Source organism: Opisthocomus hoazin, chromosome 9 (genome assembly GCF_030867145.1).
Source record: "Opisthocomus hoazin isolate bOpiHoa1 chromosome 9, bOpiHoa1.hap1, whole genome shotgun sequence".
NCBI lineage: Eukaryota > Metazoa > Chordata > Aves > Opisthocomiformes > Opisthocomidae > Opisthocomus > Opisthocomus hoazin.
The window spans coordinates 6,997,003-7,023,858 of NC_134422.1; the positions used below are offsets into that span (position 1 = coordinate 6,997,003).

The window sequence follows — 26,856 nt, forward strand, 5'->3', positions numbered from 1 at the left end:
CCTCTTCAAGAATACAAAGATCTAGGATACATTTTATTTAAGGCCAATTTTCCAAATCATATTAATGGTCCCCAATTTATAAAAAAATTCGGATAGTAAGTTTAATTAATATCTAAAACACTTCTGGTCAAGAAAGATTTATCAGCCTTCTACTGCTAAAAAAAAAGTCTATTCTTTCCCATCTTTCTCCATTTCTGATGAGATCCGTTTCTCATATTTATAAAATAAAATCAAAACATGTATCAATCTAAAAAAAAGATTTTTTTTTTGTTTTGAAGAACCTTCCAGAAGCAAGCATGAGGTTTGAGAGCTTAGGAGTCAATTACTTACTTTGTCTGCAGCTGCCAACAAATTGTCGGCCATTTTTTCAAGGTTCGGTGCTTTTCCCGTGTAAATGAATCTCATCATTTCTTTAAAAACTTCAGGGTCTACATCATTTATTTCTACACGATTCTGGTAAAGAAGAAGAATCAGTAAAAACCTCTGGAATTCAGCTACAACTTTAAAGTGAATATATGAAATATCATCTTCATGTACGCTACAAGTTTTCATTTGTTATCCATCGTACAAAATCCTTACAAATTTCAGTTAACATTCCACGGTATTAAGCAGAACATAATCAAAACTGGTAGCTCTTAAAGTCAGGTAGAAATCAGTTGGAAAAGCTTCGGTAATAAAAAGTAATTGCAAGTTTTTTCTAGAAATGTCTAACTCTAGACTCTATTGCACAGGCTGTACATAAAAATAAAGGCACATTTTCAGGAATACTTACAAGTGCTGCTGAGTTTCCAGCCCTACAATGATGTGCTTGGAATATTAGAAGTCAGAGCCACAGACAGAATAGAGTGAGCCACTTTGGGATCGAGTTAAATTGAGTCAACACAGCCTATGTTCTGTTCTCAGAATTCAGAAAGCAAACGAAGCAAATATAACTGACATCATGTAGTTAAAGGCCTTCCTAATAAGTCTGTGGTATTGCATGCTTGACTACATCCTCTAATACTATCCCCTACAAGCAACTAACAAAGCAGGCAACTATATCAAAGACGTAGAAGCAAGCACCAGACTTTTGAATGGGGTACAACAATCACAGGTTATCAGCACACGAGATGTACATGTTCATGTACATGTTTACTGTCCACCGACTCACACACAGTACTTAGAAGTAGGGCTGCACTGGAGATACACTGCTAATGTGAAGGCAAAGGTCCCCAGTATGGCACATCACTGAAGCTGGGACATGTCTGGGTTCCTTTCAGTCCAGAAATCCCAATAAAATGCTTCCAATATTCCAATTCTACCTGTCAAAGTTTCCAGAGTTGAGAAGTGCAGGGAAGCAAAATGCCATGTTCATGAAACTCAGTTGTACTACAGCGGCATCTTCATCGGATGTGTTTGTTCACACAAGTGGCATCACTGCAGCCTCCAAGACTAAGTGATGATCACCTATCACAACCCTTTAGCGAGATGATCAGCTCCTTGCCTTTTCAGGGATTCTGCCTCTAACCAACTCATTTTAGACATTTCTCTTCATGAAAGACACGAACAACTCCTCGCTGTGGGAGATTTCAAGTGCATAAAAGCAGAGGCAGCTCTCTGTGCTGATTAAGTAACTATCCATCCAAAACACTTCTGCAGGTCAAGTGGCTGCAGAAACTGTGAATGGAGTGCTTCGCTGCCTCAGGGCTTAATTCGAGTCGTAATTCACCTGTTGTTTCTTCCTGTCCTGGCTACCATATAAAGTGTTTTAATACACTACAGCAAAACCTTAGTTAACTCAATCAGCTTACATGAAGGTATAAACTAAAGCAAAACAAGGCAGAGATTACTAGGTCAGTTACATCAGTAGCTAATGTGAAAAAACCAAACCCAAAACAAAACTGATCTAGGGCTCATACAAGTACTTTAAAGAGCCAGAACCTCTCCACATTCAGCCTTATCTGCTCTTTCTACACAAAGAAGCTCCCACAGAACTCACCAGGAAAGCATTCAGTAGTACCTCCTCCACTCATGCATCATCACACAGTACTCCTTTTCCTCAATTTGCAACACTTCGAGTTTTCTGCAACTTACCCCTTTTTCACAAGGTACCCATATTTACACGTAAATTTTTCAGTAAGGCTTACCTTTTTGCTTTCCTCCATTTCATGTTCAAACATTGCATTAAAAACTGGAGATCGTGCTGTATCAAGAAAAGTAAATATTAAATATAATCAGTTTTTAAACTTGTAGCAATTTTAATTACAAAAAGAATAGCAATACAAAAGTAGAAAGTACCTGCAAGGACAGATTTATGAGCTTTGAATTCTTGTCCTCCTACATAAAAACTGCAATCTGTAAATCTTGTTGTTTCCCAGAGATTCCCTAAATCTTCTGCTAGTCGACATTCAGGTACCTTCAAAGTATTTGTATTAGACTGTCCTGATATATTTACTGAGTCTTGGACCACGCTTACCTAACAGAAAATCACAGCAAGACAACACCTTCATAACTGAATGCCAATAATAATTAAATGACAGTACCTATTGCTAGAACTTCAGCAATTCTAAAGCAAACAAACAACCAAAAACCAAACAAAAATGTTTCTGGCATTAGGCCAGAACCATAAAAGTAAATTGTAAAGCATTGGTTTAAGTAACATAAAACAAATACGGCTTTACTTAGAGACTCTAATATTGTGTATTTATCCAAGCCAACAAAAAGACAGAGCACAATACCACATGGCACCTGAAAAATGTTAAAGTAAATGAGTCAAGGACAGATATGGTTCTTGGTGTACCAGTGCGATCAAAAAAAGCTAACGCTATTTCAGAGATAAATTAACAGTTTAACACTCTTCACACATTTAAGTAAAATATATACAACATAAAATTCTAAACAGATCATCAGGATCACAAGGTCACAGAAAAGTTGCATAAGAATAATCCATACAAATGTTGAATAGTATGAGTCCTAATTTTGATTACAGTAAGTTCATATTTAACCTGCAATGTGATAATGCAAACTAAGTGCAAGCAACAGCTCCTTCATTATTTCATTTTACTGTGTCCAACTGAAGCAGGAATCACGAGTGATCGTCTTTGAAACAAGATTAAAAGCCATTATTTTAGAAATGTAACTCAATGAAACAGAAGATGTAGCAGATAAGTAACTGCAAAAATGAAATGCATCCTCCCAGGATGTAATTTTTGTACAGAATAGTTAAGAAAACTGAAATATGTGCATCTGAAATGAATATATTGCCATTATTCCCCACGTTTAAATCTTTTACAAAAGTAGAAAACAGAACAGCAGCATTCTTACTTGCCTTTTTTCAGACATCTTTACATAGTAAGTCCTTTTAATCAGTATGTCGGGAAAAGAGCAGAGCTCAACAGGTTTTACTTCTATTGTCTGAGAGCACACGCCTGAGAATAAAACCCTCATAAAGAAGAGCCATACTACAAAATCTTCATCACTGCATCTCCCAAATACATAAAATTATGATTAAATATTAAGACAAAAATGCTGATACTGTTGAGATCAGTGCTTTGCTTGATTCCACAGGCACAGCATCTGGAATAAATCTGGCATAAAGCAAAAATAGCACAGCTAAGCTTCACAGAAAGTTGGAGCACTGCAAACCAAACTCCAGATCAGACGAGGAGGATGATCCAATTAAGACAGCTGCTTGGGGATTTGAATCATAGCCCAATTCCCTGTTGCATCCCATACCCTCTGAGTTTATAAGCAATTCCTTCATATTTTTCCACCTTTTAAAGGAAAACAAAATACCCCAAAGCACTGCGAAATTTCACTTTCACAGTAAGACTATACATTTATAATACTGAAAAAAATGTATAGAGCTACTGTGCACTCCATTTCACAGTTTTCATACACACAGAGTGATTTCAGGAGATATACATACACACAGACAGAGTTGTAGCTTAGCAAAGCGCGTCTTGCATTGCCAAAGGAGAGTTCTGCTTCTCCAGAGACTTCATTCATAGTTCACAATCCGAGCTGTCCGTGCAGCATCCTCTTGTTAGCTATAGCATGTCCCCAGGAAGGTCACCTACACGTTCTGCATGTGTACTTAAACTGATGTTCCAAGCTCCCACTATTTCAGAACAGTTTCCAATATTGACAGTTGCGCAACACAATTTGCCACAACTCCTCCTTTTAAGATATAACTCAAGCAAAATTTTAATTCAAGTCTTCCACATCTGAATGGCCTGGCATGTATTGTCTATAGATCATAAGAACTTTTAAAGACCCGAAATACAAACACTTACAGGGGTCTGATATGAAATATCTCACTTGTCCAGACGGTATGCTTAAAATCAAATGCATTCTCTTTGTTTTTTTTAATCAAGCTGAAATCCAATCAAGTCAATCCCACATAACTATTAGCCCAAGACGAGTTTTCAAAAGTGCCTGGTCTACGATTGTCTCAACACCTGCTACCAAACACTTACTTGAGGCACCTTGCAGTTGCGTTTACAAAAATAACTCGCAAGAGTGAAGGTATTTCTTCACTAAACTGCAGGACGACAACGAGATGCTAGAACTAACAGCAAACAACCTATCTGAAAGAGTAGTAGCAATCTAGCCAGGACTTCCAGGTACTGCACAAGGTCTGACTGACTGTACTTCTTGCAGGGGCATGGGTCCTGCCTGCATTGCATACCCTCATGTGTAAGGGTATATAAATATGTATTAACCAGGACTTGAACAAGTTCTCTGTGTGGTGACAGTTACCATGGATAATGTGTATAATTTTCTTGATTTTGAATCGGTCATGATTTAATAGTAAAGATGATGTAAGTGAAACCCTAGACTACTCTCTCTCAACCTAAGCTAGGTAAGAGACCCGTGAAAGAACTCACTAGGAAAAACATCCCTGCAGAGAACTTCCTATTCTGTTAGCAAATCAAAATACTTGCAAGTCTTAAGTAATTCCAGATTATATGGAAAGTGAGAACTGAGTGAAACAGAGACCAGTTTGCTCAAAAAAAAATAAAATTACAAAGTTGTATTTAATCAATAGCCCACTTGTAGGGGGCAACACCAGACTTTGCAAAGTATTAAATTTCACAGCCCTTCAGTTTCCAATTCAAGGACACATCCAACTGATCTTAAGAACATTCAGGAACGCAGGAGGAGTATCTCTGCTGCCAAGGAAGACCAAACAATCCTTCCACAACCCAACAAGGAGAAAAGAACAGCTAGCCAGCACAGCTGATACTCAATGACCTTTACTAAATACCTGCTATAACTGGTAAGTTTTATCAAGCCTAGTGCCAAATAGTTTTAAGCAATGGATAAGTCAGTTTTTGAATTAGGATACAAGTAGGAAGGCTAACACAGAAATTAGAACTTACAGTTAAGTTTTAAAAGCACAAAACCTTCAGACATGTCTACAGGAACAGGTCCTTCAAACAACACAAACAATTTCTAATGTCAGCTGAAGAGCCTGAAAGGCACATCTGAATAAACAAGTTTAAAAATATTTGAATTTCCATTTTTTTTGCTTTAGCCTGAGACAAGCCAGAAGTTATTTTAGCATGCTAACTGTGCACAACTCAATGTTGTGCTTCCTTCAGCATTTATAATCAGGATAGGTCAAACACTACACAAAAGCCACTCACATTAAAACATCATGAAGTTTTGCAGGGGAAACAGTTATATTTAAGGATTAGCATCAAGATTTAAATAACAATATTTCTCTCTGGAAAATTCAGTATTTATTCAATTTATTTTTTAAACAAACTATCTTAAAAATAGGTCACTACCTAATTTTAAAGAGCTGTTCATTTACATGAAGTATTCATTGTCAAGAAAACTTAAAATGAAAAAATATTCAAAAGTATCTTTACAGAAGCCTAAAACACTTGTTACATCTGCTTTTATCACCCAAATAATTGTATTCATAACAAATTTATCATGCAGCTAATTTAACTTGTCTAAGTGAAAATAAGATGCACTATATTTGCAATATCTAGTCTCAGGGGCCACGTTTCAATTATTCTTCCTACAGAGCATAAGGACATATAATTAAATTGTAATCTTGCCAAGACAATTTTACACATTTCCTGTAAATACACAGATCAAAGCAAACTTATTAGCAGTTAGAGTGTCTATCATCCTCCTAAGCCACTAATCACTTTATGGCAGCAAAGATAACTGGCCAATGTATACTTAACACACACTATACTTACACTGCAACTTGCTCCAGTTTCCATTTTTAACACTAAATGTTTTACTAAATTTCAATATGACGGTTTAGGTTACCAATATAACTGATATTATAAAAGTGACCCATAATACACCATGAAGTTAAACTTACACCACAGCTCTCAATATTAATTCTTAGTATTAAGTAGTCCTTCTACAGGATACTAGTACTTGTTCAGGAAAAAAAGTAACCATTACTATAAAAACACAGTTTTTCATTTACTTGAAAGGCGTGTTCATTGATTAAAGACATTTATGATATTACAGGAATACAGATTCTGACAATTTTTTTATTTTTATAATGCGAACTAGCATGCAGACATTTCCTTTTGCTTATCCACTGAAAAACAATCCTGTAATTCTAAATACAACTTCTTTAAATGAAAGTGACCTCAGTAAAATACTACTACTACAGACAGCACGTATCAGCCACCTTTTGCATAAACGATTCTATAGTCAATTCTAATGTCATCCTGGCAGATTCATGGAAACGACCAACAGTTTACAGGTGATCAATTCAGACTTATTCTACACTTCAACATACGTGTACCAAAAAAAATTACAATGCAGACAAAGCAAGTAACCGTGTATCTTACCACATATATGGTTTACTGAAGACAATTTTTACAGCATATTACTGTTTAAATCAACATAAACATCTGTTTACTAGAGCAGAAAATATTTAAAAGCTTACCACTTAAAAAACTATACTCACTTCACAAAATAATGTAAGCTTGTCATCTGGTAGAAGACCATTAGCTTCATCCAGTAAAAAATCTCTTCGGATAAATTTCTTAAAACCCCAGTCCTTGCCTTGCACAAATCGATATGCTCTTTGGCTTTCTGATAAAAAAGTTAGGTACAAATAAAGCAAGTTAAATAAAAATATTAACAAATCATATCACCTAAAAATTCTATATTAAGGCTAAGTGTTAATCCAAAAATGAATCAATTCAACACAGTTGGATCATATGTCACATTTTTAGGAAACCTACAACTGATTAAAATTTTTTTTTTATGTTGGTGTTATTTCAAACACTTCATAGAACTTAGTAGAGCACAATTTGCAGTTCAAACCATGTCATCTTCTTAGACGTTATTTTAGGCACCATCCAGCAAGAGAGGAGTTTTTCCAGCTAATGTTTAAGAATGCCAATGTGTCAAAACAGAAACTGTTCACAGGGAAGTACCATTACATTGAATTAGTCATCATAAATGCCTTCTGACAACACTTATACAGTTCTCATAACAATCTGTTTTGACTTCTTCCTGAAATGAAAAAATCTTGTTTCACAGGTTGAAATTATTTTGAAATACACTAAAAGCATTAAAAAAGCAAAACAGAAATAAAAGCTTTTAAGTCACAAACTTTTAGCCATAGCTATGAGAGTTTGGTTGGTTTTTTTTAATCAATCAGGTTTGGTAATTATACATATAGACAGCATTCTTCTACAACAATCAAAATAAAGACGTCAGGAAAGTGACTTCTCTACACTACAGTTAACTCTGTAGCTTTTACTGTTATCAGAATCACTATTAACCCTCAGAAACTGAACAATCAGTAGCAATTGAAGTATATAAAACTACAAAAATAAAGCAGCATAAAAGTATAAAAGTATTTTTCTTCTTTCTAATAAAGTTAAAATGTTAATTCATTACCTATTTATACCCAGCTTCATCACTTGAAGCAGCAGTCTATGCATGAATTATCAATTTACAAAAGACATCTACAGTCAGGCCTCATAATATCATATGTAAAATATAATATCATATAATAAAAACAGAGCATCTCCAGAAGCAGATGGTAAATGGCTGGAAAGTCCAAGAAGTAAGATTTTTGTTGGTCATTTTCCAAAATTGAAAGATGTTCATAATTCTTGTAGTGCCAAATACAGAATAGCTACTATTGCAAAAACTGAAGACACATCTACTCATCGATTTCTTGGGTTTTAGCACCTTGTGATTTTTAGCATTTAAAGTACCACTTGGCACATAATCTTCAGATTCTCAAAATCCTTCAGTCCTACACTGCATGTTCCTTACTTAGGACAGCATTACGAAGAAAGCTCTGATACATTTTCTGGGAAATGAGCACAACTGAGTGCCTTTCTGAAGTGCCCATGAAGTCATGCACACAGCATGGCAAAGAAAGAGAAGGAAGTAGGAGTTCCGGGCACGGTTGCAGGTCTACAGTCTCCCTGGCCTCACGCAGACGTGGTGGGACACCTCTTGCGACCAGAGTGCTGCGGTGGACGGGTACAGGCTCTTGAGGGATGCCAGGCCAGGAAGGCGAGGCAGGGGAGCTGCCCTTTCCATAAGAGCCGCCGGGACACACGGAACTCTGTCTTGTGATGGATGATGAGCCAGCTCAGAGTTTATGGGTCAGGATTAGAGGACAGGCAAATGTGAGCAGCGTTGTGCTCAGTGTCTGCTACAGACCTACCGACTGGGAAGAAATAAGTGACCAGCAACTGGGGTCCTGGTGTGAACCAGAGCCAGCAATGAACCCCTAAGGCAAAAAAGGACCAGCAGCATCCAGTTAAACACTAGAACAGGTTGCCTGGATAAGCTGTGGAGTCTCCATCCTTGGAGATATTCAAAGCATGATAGGTCTCAAGCAAACTGTGCAAGCTGACCCTGCTCTTGGCAGAGGGTTTGGACTAGACAAGCTCCAGAGGTCCCTTGCAACCTCAGCAATTCTGTGACTTTATGATTATCTCAAAATAATTTTTGATGCACACAGTGCAGTTTTATTTAATTACATACACGAATCCTCTGCCGGACTGGAAGACTGTCTCAAGCCAAAAGCCAAGATCCACCAAAGGTATAAAAGCGTAGCCTTGTTCATATAAGCTCCAGAACCAGGAGGCTTGCAGGGATTGAAGCAACCAACTCCATCAGCGGAGAAGGATAAACAGAGTGAAACATACACATTTACTTTCCTTGCAAAAAGTCCAACCATTTAACATTTAGATTTGAAGTCAGTTTTGTGGATTTACTTTAAAGATTACAAGCGGGCCTAGTTACACAAGGAGAAAGCAGCATGAACTTTGAGTAAGAGCACTGGAGAACTAGAGATTTTTTCCAAGAAATTCAGAACTCGCAACAGAACAGACCCTGCAAGATCTCTTAAGTCCTGGAGTAGGAGGGGGAATAAAAAGTAGACAGATTCTTCATATACAGCACTAGCAACAGCACAAACTCAGTGCAGACCAGCATTGAATTACAGTTTCATGAGAATTCCAGCTTTCCCAAAAAGCATTTCCAGTGAAGGTTGTGCTTCTAAGTTTAAAACCGAGTCATACGTTTTTCATATCAAGAAGGCAATCAAATCACCAATTATTTCAAAGTCTTCTCATTCCTTGGGTACATGGTTCATGTTTTTAACCTGATTACAGTGTAAATCAGACGAAATAGACCAAAACACTGTAAAGGAGTGCCAAAAAAAAAAAACCCAACCATGTGTGTTTACCCTAATTAACTATGGAAATCAAACACTTCCACTGTAGCTAGAAACAAGCAAATACACCCCTGCTAACGGGAAGCAAGGAAGATGTGCTAGGAAAGCTAAGTGACAAGAATCTGGAGTGAGAGCAGTTAGTAATGTGCTGTAATTTATACTGCTCGGGACAGAGTTAACATAGCTCAGTGATCACAAGCGCGTGAAACATGAACAAGATTTTTAATTAGTTTCTAAAAGAATATTAAAAAAGATATTTTAAAGAAGATACTGTAAAATTTATCTCAATATTAAATTCTATTCTCAACCAAAAAATTACAATGCCCATTTTCTTTGGGATGTTCTTACAAATCAACAGGCAGTACACCAAGACTCCCTTACCCATTGCTTTTGTTTCTTCTCTTTTAGCATTCAGCAGGGAAAATTTGAATTTCGCTCTGACCTCACTTTTTGGACAACTGACTAAAAGCAAATATAATGAAAGGTAGTCTTTGCTTTCATCATCTAATCCTTTTGGATTCACTCTCAGGCACCTGAAAGAAATGCAGAAATTGCACATTTTCAAATCATACCCAGAATACATTCAAGAATATTTTTATAAGATACTGTGACACATGCTACTGAAATAAATGTTTCCCTTGAAACACTGAAATTAGAACTGTTGAAACGTTGAAATTAGAACCAATCCATACCTACAGTAAAATTTTAATAAGTGTCCGAGATTTAATAGTTATTTGCAATTTAACTTTGCAACTTTTACGAGTGGAAAAGAAAAAACAAACCAAAAAACAAACCAGTTGCTAGAATAAAGACCTTACCACTTCATTTTGTCATTTGGCCCTGATGAAAAAGTAGAACTCTTTAAAACTTCACCCATTTCTTCTCGGCAAAAACTGAAGTTATTAATGGTCCACATGTAGGAAAATTTTACTACTTTAACCTGCACAAAAGATGTAGAAAATGTCATTAAAATTTAACTTACATATCAAGCATTAGCTATAAGAACTAGCTAGACTGCTGGCACAACTCAATATTTGTAGAGTTTTTTTTTATTTTAAATTATTATGACTAAAAAATAAAGCCATTGGAATTTATGCAGATTACCTGTGTGTAACACCAGCTTTCAGCCACAGGTCCACTGGACATCTCCCCAGGAGGAGGTGGGGTGGGAACCCTTGACATTGCCACTTATTGCAGGTTTATAGTATCAAGATAGCAATCCAAACTTCAGTAATTCTCCTAAAAAAAGTAATTCATATATTTTGTTCACCCTTTTTAAGTGTGGAAGAAAAAAAAAATCCATATTTTGATATCCATATTACTGTGTTTACTAAACAATGCACCTGAAAACTAGACTTTAAAAGACAATGGCTTTGGTATTTGGGCAAGCCAGGTGTCACACATTAATGACCACTTGTACCCAGAATCTGCAGGCTGAATCCTCACGCAGTACTTTATACAGTGAGTGCCTATGCATCATACAATACCACTAATGACATTATTTCAACATCACCTTTGCAAATTACCACCTTGATCACCCCAGTCATGTTATAACTTTCTTCAGGATCTTCTCCTTTGATTTGGAGAGTAACTAGGGCCTTGTAAGCACTTGGTTATTAGTACCAATGCGTTAATTGTCCACACTGGCATAATTCAGGCCTGAAAGAGCACCCAGCCACCTGGGAGTAGAACAGGTTCAAACGATCCTGGGATTTCTCAAAGAAGGGTAAGAAATTAAACTTGCATTTAAAGCAGCATTTCCTTCACAGATCTTTCATGGTTGCCTTGTATCTTTAATACCAACAGATTCAACCGAAGAACTAGAATTGCCACAACCACATGCTCATTCCCTACCAAAGTACAAAGCTGAAAAACAGTTTAGGGCAGCCCACCAACTCTGAAGAACTTTCTAACAGCAAATAAAGCGATCCTGTTACAGATTATCACCTGACAGAGCACTACAATTTTTCCTGCCCATCAGACACTGAGCCACATGCCCAGGTTCACCACACCTAGCTACAGACAGGTAATGAGTCAGCCCACCTGCACTAGCCTTTGTACACAGCTAGTGAAAGAAGGTGGGCATGTCAGAGGGTAGCTCTGGGTTACCGGGCTGACTCGCCTTTAAGTAGGGTTTGTTCTCATCTTTAGACAGGTTCCTGCCAGAAGCACAGCTTCTCACTTAAGCAGCTCCATTAAGCTGCTAAAAAGGAGTGAAATGAACCCTGATCAAACCAGATGAAAGACAATTGTTTCTCCTAGTACAGAAAATTTCTTTACACATATCCTGCTAACACTAAAGCAACATCAGAAGAGTACAGTCTTCCTGCAACATGTGAGTGCTTCCATGCAACATGCGAGTGCTTCACCTTCGTAGAGCCCCAGATCAAAGTGAACAACTGTCTCAAACATCCCCCCGGAGAAACAGAAACACTTGAATTAAGCAAACTCCTGAATCAGGCATTGTGCTTTGGAAAATCCCTCATTTTGGTGAGGGACCAGGGCAGACAAGTGGAAGCCTGCAGAAGCAGGGTGCCAGCTCACAAAACCCACCTCTCTCCCAAGGTGTCACGTAGGCAGGGGTGGAGCATGAGACCACCAAGACCCCCCCCCCCCCCCCCAAACACACCAACTAAGCACAACAACATCCCTCCCCCAAGGAGAAACTATGTATTGAAGACAATCTCTGAACTGTTGTTGAATAGCAGCCAGTGTTCCATGGCAGGAACATCTCATGGTTACAAACTTGCTCGACCAAGGACATACATCTGCTGTGAGACTGTGAAACAAGGAGTTGGCAAGAGCAACAAGGACTCTGGTGTCCTCAGATGTCACACGACCATCAAATGACAAAATGAGTGAGGGGTCTTCCTCCCCAAACAACCACCAGAGACCCTCCGAGACCCCTGTGCAGGTGCAGATGACTTTGCTGGCTCGGCACAATCCCTGGGCAGGCGCAGACGACCCTACTTGTGCAACATAATGAATATGCATTAGACAGGTGGAATAACTGTATTAGTTAGGGGGAGCTTTTTGTAACTTGTGTGTATAAATACCTGATGCGATTGCAAGCAGGTGTATGCACCCACCACCGGAGGACCCCAATCACCAGAATTTGCCACTGGATCCATGGGTGCTGATATCTCTTATCTTTCTTTTTGTTTTCCTCTCTTTCTCTCTCTGACTTCCTAGGCACATAAGGGCAATGTTCTTGTAAGTTCGTCCATCCGCTATATTTTGCAGTTTGTTTTAAGTTTTGCCAAGTCAATATCCATTCTAATCCCAGCGCATTCAAAGCAATGTCGTTATAAAGTCGCAAAGTTACCATCTTTTGTAATTCCGCTGAATTCCACATAAAGCTTTGTAGCTCTTGGGTCACTGTCATGACTCCTGGTTACTGCGCAGAGAATGGAAAAAGATCACCTCCCCTTACCGAGTGGGACAGGACGACCTTTTAGGTCTTTTTACTTGTGAAAGAACAGCATTAACTGTCTTACTCAAAAGATGTGATTGTGCATCACTCATGTTGGAACTCTTCCTTCAGGGCTGGGCAATACACTTAGAAACAAGGTTTTATGTAATCATTGGTAAGCAGACACTGCAAAACCATATGCAATTCAGTCACAATGTGAACAAGTTTTATTATTCCTACAGGAAGAAGAATTCTCTGTGAATCGCTATGATCCTCAGTGGATGCTTTCCCTCCTGCCTTTCTGGTACTGAATTAGCCCTTCCACATTAAAGCATGCCGACATGGGAATCACCTGAGTCATGAATGTATAAAAACCTGAAAACAAAACTAATTCTCAGTTTTTATCAGATAAGGAAGCAGATGCAATATAGCAGAGATCCCTTAAGGGATCCTTAAGGATCATTAAGCAGATGCACTATAGTAGAGATCCCTTAACAGATCTACTGTAAGAAGATGAAAAAGAAAAATACTGATTAGATCTCCTGGAAGACACGGATCATTGAGACATTGAAGTGCAAGCACATACACAGTTCAGCTGTCTCTCATAAGTGACTTTTTTTTCCCCAAATAAAACTTGCACTTATTTATGGCAATCTTCAATACTTCATTAGTACTTTCCGTAAATGAAAACTAGGAACAAAGAGTCACCCTAAATTTAAGTTAATGGAACTTGTTTGCTCCATATTTTTTTAAGCAGGAATCGCATGTATTGTGGAAGCTGTTTTCACAGAGATTTTGTTCACATGCTTATGATTTGTTTTGATTCTCTGTACAGAACCACCCAGAGCAAACTTCCTGGGAATAATACTTGTGAGCATCCCTCTTTCATAAAACAAATATTAGTATGTATATTATCATTATTTCTGGAACCTCATCCTATTCAGTAGTAACAACTGAAGCTGTTACCCAAATAGATGACGGATTTTATACAGAACCATATCCTGAAAGTGTTAGAACAGAGTACCTCAGCCTTACTGAACCTGTTCGCTCTTCTTCAAGTCTCCGAAGCTTAAACCAAGAAGAAATACAGCCCATTCCTTATTCTGTCATTCGCATGAGATGCACAGGACTGTCTCATCTCTAATCTGTTCCTCAGTTCTTTCAGTCCATTAGACCAGTCAGCTCCTAACCACCATGAAGGAGCAGCAGATGTGAGCCAAGTTTGCTCTGAAGGGGTGTCTAAATTAAAAAAGGCTGACAATAACTGCTGTATAGTATCCTCCTCAGAAAGCGTCCAGCGACCTATGCCAGCTACCAGTGGTTACCTGCCCCTTCCTGCCTCACAGGTAAATCAGCTTGATTCACTGAGAATTTAACTCTAAGCAAAGGCGGTTATTTTCAATTATCTTCAGGTCCGGTTATTTTCAATTATCTTCAGGTCCATCTGCTGCCTTGTCTCTGTACCCATTCTACCCAGGGCATCTGTAATTCAGAGGCTGCTTCTACCTGCTGCGTGGCATTTATTATTTATTTCAGGTTCTGACAGAAGCCATGATTTTACATAAGTACACTTTTCAGGTCCTTCTGAATAGCTTCAGCTTTTTGTAAAATTTCCCATTACAGCACTAGGACCAGACAACTGATTTTCATGAGCTCCTAAGATGTCTTCGAGGAACAGATTTATACCACACTTTTTTTTTTGTTTTGCATGAATTTACTAAGTCAATGAAATTTTTAGACTGAGAAAATGGGGAGAAAGCAATACCTTTAAATACTTGATATCATACTGAGAGCCTGTACTGAGGAGCAGCCTTTTTTATTAATATGCCTGGATGCGTATTTTTTTAAAAAAGTAAGAAACCAACCAACAGCAAACTGAACAACAGAGAACAAGTAAACAGCACATCAGATGCTCTGTTAAGACATACCGAAAGACTGCCAGAGAACCACAGGGAAACTGTTTAGCAGCACTGCTGATCTGCCCCTCACTTTATTTAATCCACTAATCAATCCACTAATCAGGATCTGGGTGGGGGCGTGGGGAAATTTACCAAAACTCTGAAGCAAAGCAGAACATAAGCTTCAAAAACGCTATCCTGAAGCGTAGAGGTGTCCGGAGAAGGAAGGATTTTTTCAGTCCCGAGGCTGACACCCAGACCCAGCGGGCCACCACCTGCCTTACCCGCTTCGTGGGCCACCGACAGTCACCAGGGCAGAGCAGACCTCGCACGGGCAGACTGAAGGTGAGAAGCAAGGCGCACCTACACGCTCACCCTTTGTTCCACGCACTGTACTCTGCCTGGGGAGAAGACTAAATACTACTTCGAAGAAAGTGTTTATGAATCATTGATTAGCCACTGTCATCAGCACCGCCAAAAGGTTTTTCAAGTACCAAACCCTCACCGCAGCCTATTAGATCAAATGGGTGGGAACAGACTGAGCTGCAGTTCACAAAAACAGTCAGAGAATGACTGGGTGGAATTAAATCAATGAAGTGCAGGAAGACAGGCCTGTTATCTGCAGGATGAAACAACTTAGAGGGACAATTTTCATGCCAGAACCTGCATTTATTCCTCTGCAGGCAATCATGAACAAAGCATCAGAGGTAGCAGGACATTATCAGGCAATCCCTCCCAGAGTTTTCAGGCAATGCCGTGCCTGTCTGGACACGGCTTAACAAACCAGTCCGTGTGGCCACTTTGCCAGGCAGAAGTCTCTGACCACCAAAGGAAACATGAACTGGGAACAGAAAAACAAGTTTTAATGGATGAGGGCGAAAAGTTTCCGGCTTTCAAAATGGAAATTAGAGATGCATTTTTAAAGCATCAAGTACCTTTGGTTGTGGGTGTTGTTTATTTTTAAAAGAAGTGATATACCCACACTGAATGTGGTGCAGCAGTCAGCAATGATTTTACTCTCTGAGAGTTTGCTTTCATTGTCTTACTTCAAAAGAGGAAAGAAAAACTCAAAGGTATTTCACTTAACCTGTACTCCCAGTCTCCAAACGTCAGGGGCTTACCACTTCTTCTACTGGTCTCTTAGTGAAGGTACTGGTTTCACCTGCTAATCACTCTGCCAAACAGACCAGTCTGATAAATCTTCACCGAGCTGAGTACTACTTGCAGTGCAGTAGTGGGCAAGTAGGTAGAGATAACATGAAAAAAAGGGATTTCTCAAAACGCATTTTATTTAGGAATCAGCTGAAGTACTCTCCTAGTCAAACAAATACTTGTGTTAAGCTTCAAGCCATCTGAAGCTGATTATCACTAATTACCTGCACAAAGAGTGTAAACAAAGCATGGGCTACCCTCCATAAAACATTTACACCGAATTTCATCAAAAGCTGTATCAGCTCTCCATTTTCCTAGCTTGTAAGAAAAGGTCTTAAGAGTCAAAACTACTTCATACCTCTCTATAACACCAATTTCAGACACACATATTGTCCCATTGCCCTTCCCAGAAATTGAGTGTTTGTCAGCATTATTCTAAACAAACTTACTTTTTCAACCTCTTGGAGCTAGAACACTTTCCCAGTCTCCTACATCCATCTACAGCTGGAATCATGTCAGTAACTTTTTCACTGAGAAAATGGCTAGCTCATTAAGAAAGTACTACATGCATACGAACCCACAAAGCAGAATTTGATACTACCCCAATCATAAACCTACAAAACACTTCATGAACCTATATGAAGAACTGTCCTAATGATCTTTTGCCAGCTCTCACATCTAAGAGCAGAAGCTTGGTATAACAACTCTATTCTAATGGTTCTTTCAGACTAATAATAGCATAACAGGTGCACACAAGCAGGTGTGCATGTTAACCAGTGACTATAGCAATGTTTTATCTTTGTATTTCAATAAGGTATTACAGTCAACAAACTACTGGCAGGAACAGCTAAGCAAACTGCCTTCTGCAGGGTATCCAACACACCCCGAAAGTCAAATCAAGCCTGCCAGAACCTCACCCACAGATCAGTTCACCGAGCAAATCAGTGACCCTGCCCTGCTCCCTTCAAGAGCGAGAAGGAAAGCGGGCTGTGAGCTGGATGATCAGTTCCTGCTGATCCTCTTCCCCCTGATATCCCATCTTCCCAGGCCTAGAGCCTCCAGGACCAAAGCGTGCCAAAGTATGGACAGCCGTGCAGGGAGACATCACAGGACTTCCACATTGATGGAAGATACATCACATGATGTAACTGAACACAAGCGAGTCTGGCACAGCGTGGGCTTATTCTTGAGTCCTGTCCAGAAACGGAGCAACAAAGCAACATTTAACAGGAATGTCACGGCGCACCTCTAAACCACAACAGCACAGAGCCTCCACAATGCCCCAGGAGGAGGCCATGGAGCCTGTCCTGCCCGAAACATCAAACATCTCTAACCAACAAACTACTTCAACCATTTGTCGGCTAATGTAAAAGTTAGAGTAACTTACTATCTGCAAGTGACCACTACTAATACCATTCAGCAGTCTCTAAGGAAAGCCTAATAAATGAGCGTATCAACAAATCCCACACAGATGTACTGCATATTCCATTTGAATGGTGACAGTCTTTTCCTGAACAGGGCTGAACGTTTCAAGAAACACAAAGCTGTTATGAATTAACTTTTTTTTTTTCCTTTGGAAATATTGATATTTCATCGCTGGCTGAAATAAAAGATCACCTTCTGAAGGTTAACTGGCAAATAACACCCTGTTCCTCCAACTTTTTATTCCTAGTAAATCCATAATTCAGAAACCAAATACACTTTGTCTACTTGTACAGCCAAAACTTTGGGTTTTAAAAAAAAAAATCTAAAGCCAGCCATCCGTTCAATAAAATCAGTTTCCAAAAACCCATTCAAAGTAAACACGCTCCAGCTACAGAGATACTGATTTCATTTCCTCTCATTAAATGATCATCAGTGAACAAAGTGTTACATAGTATTACACATTAGAAGTAATACATAAATGTATTATAGATAATACTATATCAGTATTTGTTATTCAAGAAATCAGCTTTGATTTTTGCATTACTGAGGAGGCAAATTCTTGGGAAAAACACCAAATTGCTTTAAAGTTCACTATTTCATCAGTTCCCGGGTAAGCGAGAACACATATGAGCTAAAGATGGCAGAAACAAAGCATATCAAAACGGTGAAGTCTGCAGTGACGGACATTTCAAGGCCCAAAGCTAAATTACTTTTGCACACTCCATCTGAAGCAATGCTCCAGTTGACTTGTGCATTGCTAGGGAGCATCAGCTTTTGAAGGCCAAGCTGTCTGAAACCCAAGAACACCATGCCCCTTTCTCCTTGGTCACAGAAGGACTTGTGTAAGAGCCACCCATCACCTGGGTCACGCTTATGCAGCAGCATGAAAATCCTGTGGCTGATTAAACCGGCTTGAATGTTGCTCAGATCCACACAAGAGACATTAGCTTTCTCGTCAATACTCAGAGACTTAAAAAAAATACCCAGCTGAAGGAAGAAATTTACCATTTTTTTCTGTTTAAGAGTTTCTGTTTGTCTGTTTAAGCCGATTATGCTTACAAAAATTCGTAAGACATTACTAGTGGAAAAAAAATCTGAACTTTGTAAAAGATGGGATTGTTTCTTAACTAGGATTTGCATCTCTTCACAATTGATCTTTCTGAAAGAATTGCTGCATACTTACTATATAGCTAACTATTACACTAAATTTTCTGCTGGATGATACATGACACAATAACAGACATTTGAGAGGTCTATTAAGCTCAGGCAGTTTTCCAGTTTGTTCAGTATCACCATTTGCCTCTCTGAAAACAGACTCAAGACATACCTAGAAAATTTAACAAGTGTTTATTGAATTTAATCCCTATCTATCCCTGCAACATTTGAGTGAACAGTATTACTAATACTGAAACAATTGCAGTCATATATATCCAACCCACTAAGTCAGAAAAACTACAGGTTGAAGATATGCTACACTTTATATTATTTGCAGTACTTCTAACATACAACTTGTTTGCTTTTCAGGGCAAATGGAAGTGAATAGCTACATATACATATGTATATACGTATGTTTGCTCTGGAACCAACACAATAGCAACCAAGTTCACACAAACCTAAACCAGATTTGGGGCTCAAATCAAAAGCTCTGGCTGCTCCTACATGCTTCAGGCTTAAGATCTCACCCTTGCCATCCCCGAGCTCCGCTGGAAGCTATGGCCCAGCCAGCGGAACCACAGGCACTTCAGCACCCACACCACGAGCCAATTCACAACCCTCGCCACAGTTCTACAGTGAGAAAAAAAAACTTACTAGCCTGGACTGGACCCCGACAGCTGAGAAACGACGTATGCATCCCCTGTCACCCCTGCTCCAGAGACAGTGAACTCCAGCAGAGACAGGGCAGGCAGCTGGGGTCAGAGACATCTTAAAATAGCTGCAACGGACTCCAGACTTTAAAAGCACATCCTCCAGGTGGTTCCAGCAGAAGAGCTCAGGAAGTGTGGGCTGGATGAGTGGTCAGTGAGGTGGATAGAGAACTGGCTGAATGGCAGAACTCAGAGGGTTGTCATCAGTGGCGCTGAGTCTAGTTGGAGGCTGGTAACTAGTGGTGTCCCTCAGGGGTCAGTACTAGGCCCAGTCTTGTTTAACTTCTTCATCAACGACCTGGATGAAGAGTTAGAGTGTACCCTCAGCAAGTTTGCTGATGACACCAAACTGGGAGGTGTGGTAGACACACCAGAAGGCTGTGCTGCCATTCAGCGTCACCTGGATAGGCTGGAAAGTTGGGCAGAGAGGAACCTGATGAGGTTCAACAAAGGCAAATGCAGAGTCCTGCACATGAGGAGGAACAACCTCATGCATCAGTACAGGCTTGGGGTGGACCTGCTGGAGAGCAGCTCTGCGGAGAGGGACCTGGGTGTCCTGGTGGACGACAGGTTAACCATGAGCCAGCAGTGTGCCCTGGATGCCAAGAAGGCCAATGGGATCCTGGGGTGCATCAAGAAGAGTGTGGCCAGCAGGTCGAGGGAGGTTCTCCTTCCCCTCTACACTGCCCTGGTGAGGCCTCATCTGGAGTACTCTGTCCAGTTCTGGGCTCCCCAGTTCAAGAAAGATGAAGAGCTACTGGAGAGAGTCCAGCGGAGGGCTACAAGGATGGTGAGGGGACTGGAGCATCTCCCCTATGAGGAGAGGCTGAGGGAACTGGGCTTGTTCAGCCTGAAGAAGAGAAGGCTGAGAGGGGACCTTATAAATGCTTATAAATATTTCAAGGGTGGGTGTCAGGAGGATGGGGCCAAGGTCTTTCCAGTGGTGCCCAGTGACAGGACAAGGGGCAATGGGCACAAACTGAAGCACAGGAAGTTCCGTCTGAACATGAGGAAGAACTTCTTCCCTCTGAGGGTGACGGAGCACTGGAACAGGCTGCCCAGGGAGGTGGTGGAGTCTCCTTCTCTGGAGATATTCAAGACCTGCCTGGACACGGTCGTGTGCAGCCTGCTGTAGGTGACCCTGCTTTGGCAGGGGGTTAGACTAGATGACCCACAGAGGTCCCTTCCAACCCCTACCATTCTGTGATTCTGTGAGCCCCAGAGCAAGGCAAAACCCAGTCTATGTGAAATGCCCAACTTGTCAGAAGGATGATCTTGTAGCTATCTCTGATAACATTGAAGTCTGAAGCTCAAAATTAGCAAGATTATACTATTAACTGTAAAAACTGTAAAGCTGAGTACATGCAGTTTTCAGGCTTTTTCTTTCTTAGCCTAAGCCTTTGAAAAATAAAGTTGATTTTTACCTCAGTTGAGAGAAAACCTAATGCCCAGCAGAGCTTGAACTGTAACTGTCTAGTTTGTATCAGCCAAGCTTATTATTAAAAATACCTCAGTTTCAGCCTTGCATTACTGTTCTGTAACATGGGAAACCCACTGCACTCCTTATCAGATAACGTAGACCCTTCCCTACAGGAGTCGTCTATGCATTTCCCTGGAGGAGAAATGCAAGATTATCTCTTACAGCATATTTCAATTTCATTGCCCAGTCTAGTTTTACGGGACCCAAAAGATGGGTATTTCCACCACAGCTCCTCTCAGAAAGGCATTCTATTCGAATAATCCATTGCTGTTGGGGTTTTTTTCCTGGTACACAGCCAAAGTAATCTTTTCTCCTCTTTAGTTTCACTCCATTACTCTTACTCAAACAAATCATAGGCATGTGAAAGTACATTAAGACTTTTTTTCCCCAAAAAAAACCACTTCAGTTACAATGAAGAGTTCACCACATTGAAAATGTTAATCTTGACTTTCATTTTTGCAGGTGAAAAATATCCATACTAGCCAACAGAAAGTTGACTTCTATTCTAACAAAAAATACCTTTCTCCAGCAGATTCACAGCTAGTTTGGGGTGGGTTTTTTTTTTGTTTATCTTTTCATTTTAAATCCATAAGATTTTGAAAAGCACTGGGCTGTACCCTCTGGAGACAGGTGTCTTTATTTGCTGCAGAGAACTTGTACAGAACAACAGCAACATAATACTTTCCTCATTAACATCTGCAGATCGTTATCACCTGGAAAGTTCACACTGAAATGGTACAACTGCTTTCAGCAGTCAGAAGTTCATACTCACAGATGTTACCAGGAGGGGTTTTTGATCATTCCTTTGTTGCCTTGTTACCTATCCTGGCAAACCATGGACAAATTTCTGCACACAGCTGCACCTTCATGGAAATTCTGTGGGAGGTGCAGCTCATCTCAGGCCTATTCTATGCCTCTTACCAAACCAGTCACAGAGTACTACACCGTGCAAAAAACAACTGATAATTACAAGCCAGGAAACAGAAAAAAAACACCTGTACCTGATTTCCAAACCCCTAACTTGATTCTGCCCGAGGACCACACTGCATTCGATGCTAGTTCACCCAAATAGTCTTGAAACTCAATGAGTTTCAATGGACTGGGTATTAAATTTCTTCCACAACAGCTGACTAGACAACATCCTAGGAAAGACATGTAAGTCTAGAGGTAGAGCCATACACTCCCTTGCTTTGGTGAATATGAAGTAGGAATCTCTGACAGCACAGCTATACGACAACCTGATGAAAGCCATCAAGGCAAGCAGAAGTTGACATCTCCGTCTTGGACTGCAGCTAAACAGGTCCACACCCACAGAGGTAAAATGAAAATCCTAAAAGTTCACCGAATCAGAGTATCTTGAGTTGGAAGGGACCCATACAGATCATTGAGTCCAACTCCTGACTTCAGTCCAATAGAGACTCGTTTCTGAAGTCCAAAGACAAGTACACAATCTCTCCTATTCTATTGTTTCAAAAACAGCCAGATATTAGTTGGTTTGCTTATACTTGTGGACTTAAGAACAACTCCAGAATAATCTGGAAAGATCCATTTTTCCACAGCAAAAGCAATTCAAACCTTTGCCATTTCCTACGATTTTCCCCCACTTACAGCACAGTCTTACTTGCTCACGACGGAACTACATTTTCAAAGTATCTCTTATCTCTCTAGACCGAAAAGCTGAGCAAACTCAGCAGCTGTAAGCTTTTAAAACTATGAATTAGAAAAAGTCCCGAAACAAAAAAAAACAGTATTTATATTTTTTTCCTCACAAAGGTTATTTCTTTAAAAAAAGTTTGAGCATTGAAAGATTTCTATGGCTTTCAATTTCCATCGAACCATTTGATGCCTCACAAGAAAAGACTACTCAGCAATTACCACTTCTTGCTCTGCAACACCAACCCCACTGCTTCTCCAGCAGCTGAGACCGCAAAACTCACTGCTCGATTTGCACCCTCGGTCTGCTTACCTGGCATGAGAGGGAACAGGAGCAGGGATGGTGCAGCTTACTCCACATCAGGCTTCCCTGCTACAGGTCTTTCTCCAAAAGGCCAACACATCATCTGGTCAACTTGACAAAAGCTAAGCAAATTCTTTGAGGGTTAAAACTGAGACCTAAGACCATACTCAAAACTCAAAAACTGTAGGAAAAATACTGTCTTGCAAAAAGCCCTACTTACCAAGGTGTGAGTGTGTAAAATCTTACTCACACCTTGCTGAGTAGGCTGTTTACTCACTTTTCTTCCCCCCTCAGCACAGTTCCCTTATGCCATCAGCTTGTTCCTCTATAGGTCGACTGTGTTACTGAAGTTTAAGAACAGCAGCAAGGCAAACACAACACAAACAGGCTGGCGTAGGGCTGTCAGGGTGGCAGGGCTAATCTGGGCACAGCTGAGCAGGTTTCTGTTTGACAAAAGCAACGGGATTGATAACAGGCAGTAAGTTCTACCAGACCAAACTCTTTTCATAAGCCACTTCAGCTGCCTTCAAGAGGCTCTTGCCAGCAACATACTCCACAAACCACTACGCCGTGAACTACTACTGCAACCAGCTGTCTTACTACCAGCAGCAGTGCCTCCAGAAAGTGTGTTGCACAGGCTGTGGACCGCCCAGGCGATCGCCCATTGAAGCCTAGATGTCAATAAGCCAAATATCCCTCCTTATTTTGCTGCTGCGCTAGCACAGCTGGGCTTGCAAAGTCCTCCACTGGCTACAGCAGGTAAATAGATTTGGTTTCATCTTCAGTGATGTCAAATACACTAGACCAAATGCGGGCCCAAGTCTGCCGCTTTGTTCCTCTGTCCACACGAGACATAACCCCGCTGTGAATCACCTTAACAAGGCCGCCTTGTTAAACGTAGCACACTGCAATGCCTGCAGTGCAGCCACAGAGAATTGTTTTCACAAGAAAAAAAAACAAACAGAAGGAAAAAAAGCAATTTAATATCAGGAAATCAAGAAGTCAGCTAACACCAAGGGACAAGCCCACCTTCAAAAGCGGCTCTGAAAACCCGTGTGAAGGCTTAGACATTACAATTTATTAGTAACCCAGACTAACATCTGATGATGATACTGCCATATATTTTTCTTCTCACCACTCAGTGAGCAGTCTCACAAATGTTGGAGGGGATGGTACATTTCCAAACACAACTGGTATTTAAATTATTAAAAATTATGCCTGGCCTGTAAAACAATATTCAAAACTACTGACTACAGAACAAAGGTTGATTTTGCTTGATAGTCTTATTAATATAATCAACCACAGCATCTAACTCTGGATACAAAGTTTACCGCATACAAATTGAGCAGGCTACCACCTATGTAAGCTTCTCTTCCACCTCTACTTAGATCACGCTTTCTCGTCCCTGCCCCCCCTCCTTTTTTTTTTTTAAGAAAACACACACTTTGGGAGAACATTACTGATAATGAGGCACCTTTCACCATAAAGCAAGGGAGAAACTCCCCTAATCAGAAGCCTCTCATGGCATATAATAATATTAATTCAAGTCTTCCAGGCATATTTACTCTATTTTTTCCCCCAGATCAACCGCCTGCCCAGTGTACTTTGCAAAACTTGCAAAAATGTATTTATGCAAACTTCTTCCATATAAGAAGTTTCTGTTTCTTATAAACCATCTCACCCATTGCAACACAAATATTCTTCAGCTGCCATTTGTAATTTTAAAAAGTTTGTTTGCTATCTGCACATCAGTAACAAGCAAAATCTACCTTGACGTGTTCTTCAGGGAGATCAAAAACTATTGACACTAGATACTGCCAGATACCCTGAAACCACCATGTGCCAAACGCAGTACCAGACTTACGAGTAAGATCGCATCAACATACTAATCTAACCTGCAACTACCCAAAGCAGCTAGACATTTCAGACATTTTGGTTTCTGGTATAACATTTCCAGAACTGAAACAGTATGACTCAAGTCTTTAAATGAGTTCATACAATCTGTAAGCAGAACATTCCGAATGCGTGAAAAACACCTAAAAATAGGTACAAATCTAGATGTATTCAAATAATTGCTGCAGTTAACTTCACACACATCACAAACACAACACATTAGTCGAAATGACTGTATTTTGTCCTCTGTTACAAGAACAGTTACTCAATTTGATATGTAAATCTCAGTGTGACCACTGGTACATACAATGTTCGTAAAAAGGAGTTAAAGTTTAGTGTTATCATTACATATTGCTCCAACCCAGAAGCTGAAGCAAACAAAATTAAGCACTTGCTATCTAAATTCATTACAAAATAGGTCTGATTTTGTCTTCAAGAGTGTTGATGACAAACAAGTGACTCTCAAATTTTAAAACTGTTAGCCCTTGTTAACAGGGTTTAGTTTCAAAAACTGTTAACTGTTTAAAAATTTAAGAAAAACTGCCACCAAAGAGTGCTGTTTTGTTTCTGAGGTAACATACACAGATTAAATAATTCAGAGTCCTATTGTGCTAAATGCTGCAGAGAGTAAACTGCCTCCTCTAAAGAACTTTAAGAAATTTTTAGCTAACCTGCATCATTAGATTAATATACTAAGCATTCAAAGCAACAAATGCCTTGCATTTCAATTTTATCTCAGCTTAAACCAGTGGTTTTTTTACTTAAACTCCGTGTATTGAAAATGGCTGTCCTTCACGGGCTACAGGCCACACTGATGGAGAAAACAGATCCAGAAATTAGAAACTGAATATGAATAAAGAAAGCCAGGAAAATGAAAGCTTTTGGGAAAAGTAGTTTTCCAAAGAAAAAGTCAACACGGAACAGAGAACCAGAAAGTATGACACCAGAGGAGAAAGTTATACCAGCTACTCCTCAGGCCAGAATGAGCTCTGTACCTACATGTAATTTCAGTCGTTCAGGAAACAACAGCTGATGCAACTAACCCCAAACCCTTTTAGAGACACCCAAGTCTAATTAATTTTTCAAATGCTTAATAAACAAGAAAACAAGCCATCTGAAAGAAATCAAGTGCAAGTCATCACTGCTCCCTCATTCTCTTCATCTCCATTCGTAACCCTACTTATGAATTGATTTTGCAAGTGACTTGACCAACTGGTAAGTGAGCTCTTGGGAGGGGATAAACATTAAAGGAACAATCAGGAAGGCGGCCGAGAGAAAGCCTGGCTCCCAGGTTTCACCCAGTGACCCTCCCCACTGCACAACAGAGGCAGGCACCACAACAAGAGGTTCCCACCCCACAAACTTTGGAAGTTTCCCAACTGCTGGGGATGCTTACTCCAGGAGCAGCGGCACGGCCTACGCCAAGACCTACTCTGTTGCATTCTCCTGGCACACAACTGCTTTTCCTTTCCATAAAGCAGCCAGTTAAATTACAAGTCAAATGATAATTCACCTTTGAACTACTTGAGAAGTCACAATACAGTGCAAACAGCAAGTGTCACACGAACGAAGGCGGATGGAACAGACTGTTCACTACTCAATTGATAACATACGCACCACTAATTAAAGGCTAAGCAGCTATCTATCCTAAAGCAATCTTACAGCAAGAGTACAATCAAACTAGAGCTCCAAACAATGCTTATCAGCTAAGCGAGCCAAGATCTAAAGTTGGCTTTGAGACAACTGTTTTAAATTAAACATTCACAGACACACAAGTAGTAAATCACTACCTTGCAAGTACTCACAAAACCCACCAACTCCATTCCATGTATTTAACAATGAAATCAAGGGAGAGCACTCCAGACATTTCTAATGCTTTAAAAAAAAAAGTTACAAGTACACCACAGAAGTTGTTCTCTCCACTCACCTAGCATTCAACTTCATGTGAAGTCCACTTTGAAATTACTTCGTCCATCTTTAACCTCTGAACAAGCACCATGGAAAAGAAATAGCTTTTTTCACTAGAGCAACTGTCAAATACCTAAAATAACATATTACGATTGTTTTATGTCACCTATTTTTGATGATTTTCACAGAA

The 26,856-nt window shown here is 39.9% G+C and overlaps 1 protein-coding gene across 1 annotated transcript in view; it reads right to left on the reverse strand.

The window, feature by feature from the left end:
- The window catches only part of SPOPL (speckle type BTB/POZ protein like), a 39,166-nt gene that overhangs the window by 8,488 nt on the left and 3,822 nt on the right, over positions 1-26,856 (reverse strand). Inside the window, exons 2-8 of the mRNA XM_075430352.1 lie at positions 10,781-10,915; positions 10,495-10,616; positions 10,058-10,209; positions 6,932-7,059; positions 2,278-2,455; positions 2,127-2,182; positions 331-453 (exon numbers count right to left, since the gene is read on the reverse strand). Of these exons, the coding sequence (XP_075286467.1) occupies positions 331-453; positions 2,127-2,182; positions 2,278-2,455; positions 6,932-7,059; positions 10,058-10,209; positions 10,495-10,616; positions 10,781-10,858 (837 nt within the window). The 5' untranslated portion in view covers positions 10,859-10,915. The remainder of the gene's footprint in view (positions 1-330; positions 454-2,126; positions 2,183-2,277; positions 2,456-6,931; positions 7,060-10,057; positions 10,210-10,494; positions 10,617-10,780; positions 10,916-26,856) is intronic.